The sequence below is a fragment of the Crotalus tigris genome, unplaced genomic scaffold (assembly GCF_016545835.1).
Source record: "Crotalus tigris isolate CLP2741 ecotype Arizona unplaced genomic scaffold, ASM1654583v1 scf7180000024302.2721777, whole genome shotgun sequence".
NCBI lineage: Eukaryota > Metazoa > Chordata > Lepidosauria > Squamata > Viperidae > Crotalus > Crotalus tigris.
The window spans coordinates 15,001-15,880 of NW_024100474.1; the positions used below are offsets into that span (position 1 = coordinate 15,001).

The 880-nt window shown below is 61.9% G+C and overlaps 1 protein-coding gene across 1 annotated transcript in view; it reads right to left on the reverse strand.

Annotated features, from left to right (window-relative positions):
• PRR22 (proline rich 22) overlaps positions 1-603 on the reverse strand; it is a 5,102-nt gene extending 4,499 nt beyond the window's left edge. The window contains exon 1 of the mRNA XM_039324542.1: positions 409-603. Within this exon, the coding sequence (XP_039180476.1) occupies positions 409-538 (130 nt within the window). The 5' untranslated portion in view covers positions 539-603. The remainder of the gene's footprint in view (positions 1-408) is intronic.
• Between the last annotated feature and the right edge of the window lie 277 nt (positions 604-880).

Here is an 880-nt window from a genome sequence, read left to right on the forward strand (position 1 = left end):
CAACAGGGGTCAGATTTGAAAGAAATGGCTCCAGACGGATTCCTTCTCTGCAGAAATGGTGCAAATCTACCACGCCTGGCCCAGCCAAGAATTTCACCTGTCCGGGCATCCCCCTCGGGGTCCAAGCTGGGAAAGAGGGGGATTGCACCCCTGTCCCCTCGGAGAGGGAGGGGCAGGAAAGCAAGGATGCCCCACCCAGAATGAAGCCAGGAGAGGGAGGGTAACCCCAAAGGCAGATTAATTCCTTCCCTTGGGCAGCAGCTGAGGGCATCAGCCAAGTCCTGGTGGGTCCAGGAAGTTGCAATGGGGCACTCTGCCCTCCAAGAAGAGGGGCCAAGCCTGGGAAGGCGTGAGCGAGCCCTCCCTAGACCTGCCAGTCCGGCTACGGGTCGAGCCAGGGATGCCTACCTACAGAAGCAAGGTTTTCGGGCAGGACAAATGCCGGGAAGGCTCGGTTAGGCTGTTGCCCGTCCAGTCGCTCTACGGGGCGAGAGGTGTAGGTCTCGTGCTGGGGGTAGAAGACTTGGGGCTGCTGCATGCTCCCTCCTGGGGGCTGAAGGGCCGTCTTCCCATCTGGACCCCCGTGGAGGGAGGGGGCGTGGCTTCCTGGAGTCCGTTGCCGTGGGCACCCTTCTTCTGTTTGCATGGTTACTCAGGAACGGGTTCCAGGTGGGCCCTTTAAAGATTCTGCAGCCCTGGACCCCTCGTCGGACGGACGGACGGACAGGCCGTGGGCGGGTGGGCGGGGGAGAGAGAGAGAGAGAGAAAGGGGCTGGGGGCGTGGAAGAGTGGGCAAAAAAGTCATTGGAAGAACCGGGGAGGGGCAAAGGGTCCCTGGGGAGCGCGGAAGGTCCAGGGTAGCCATTGGCCGCCTCTTCGA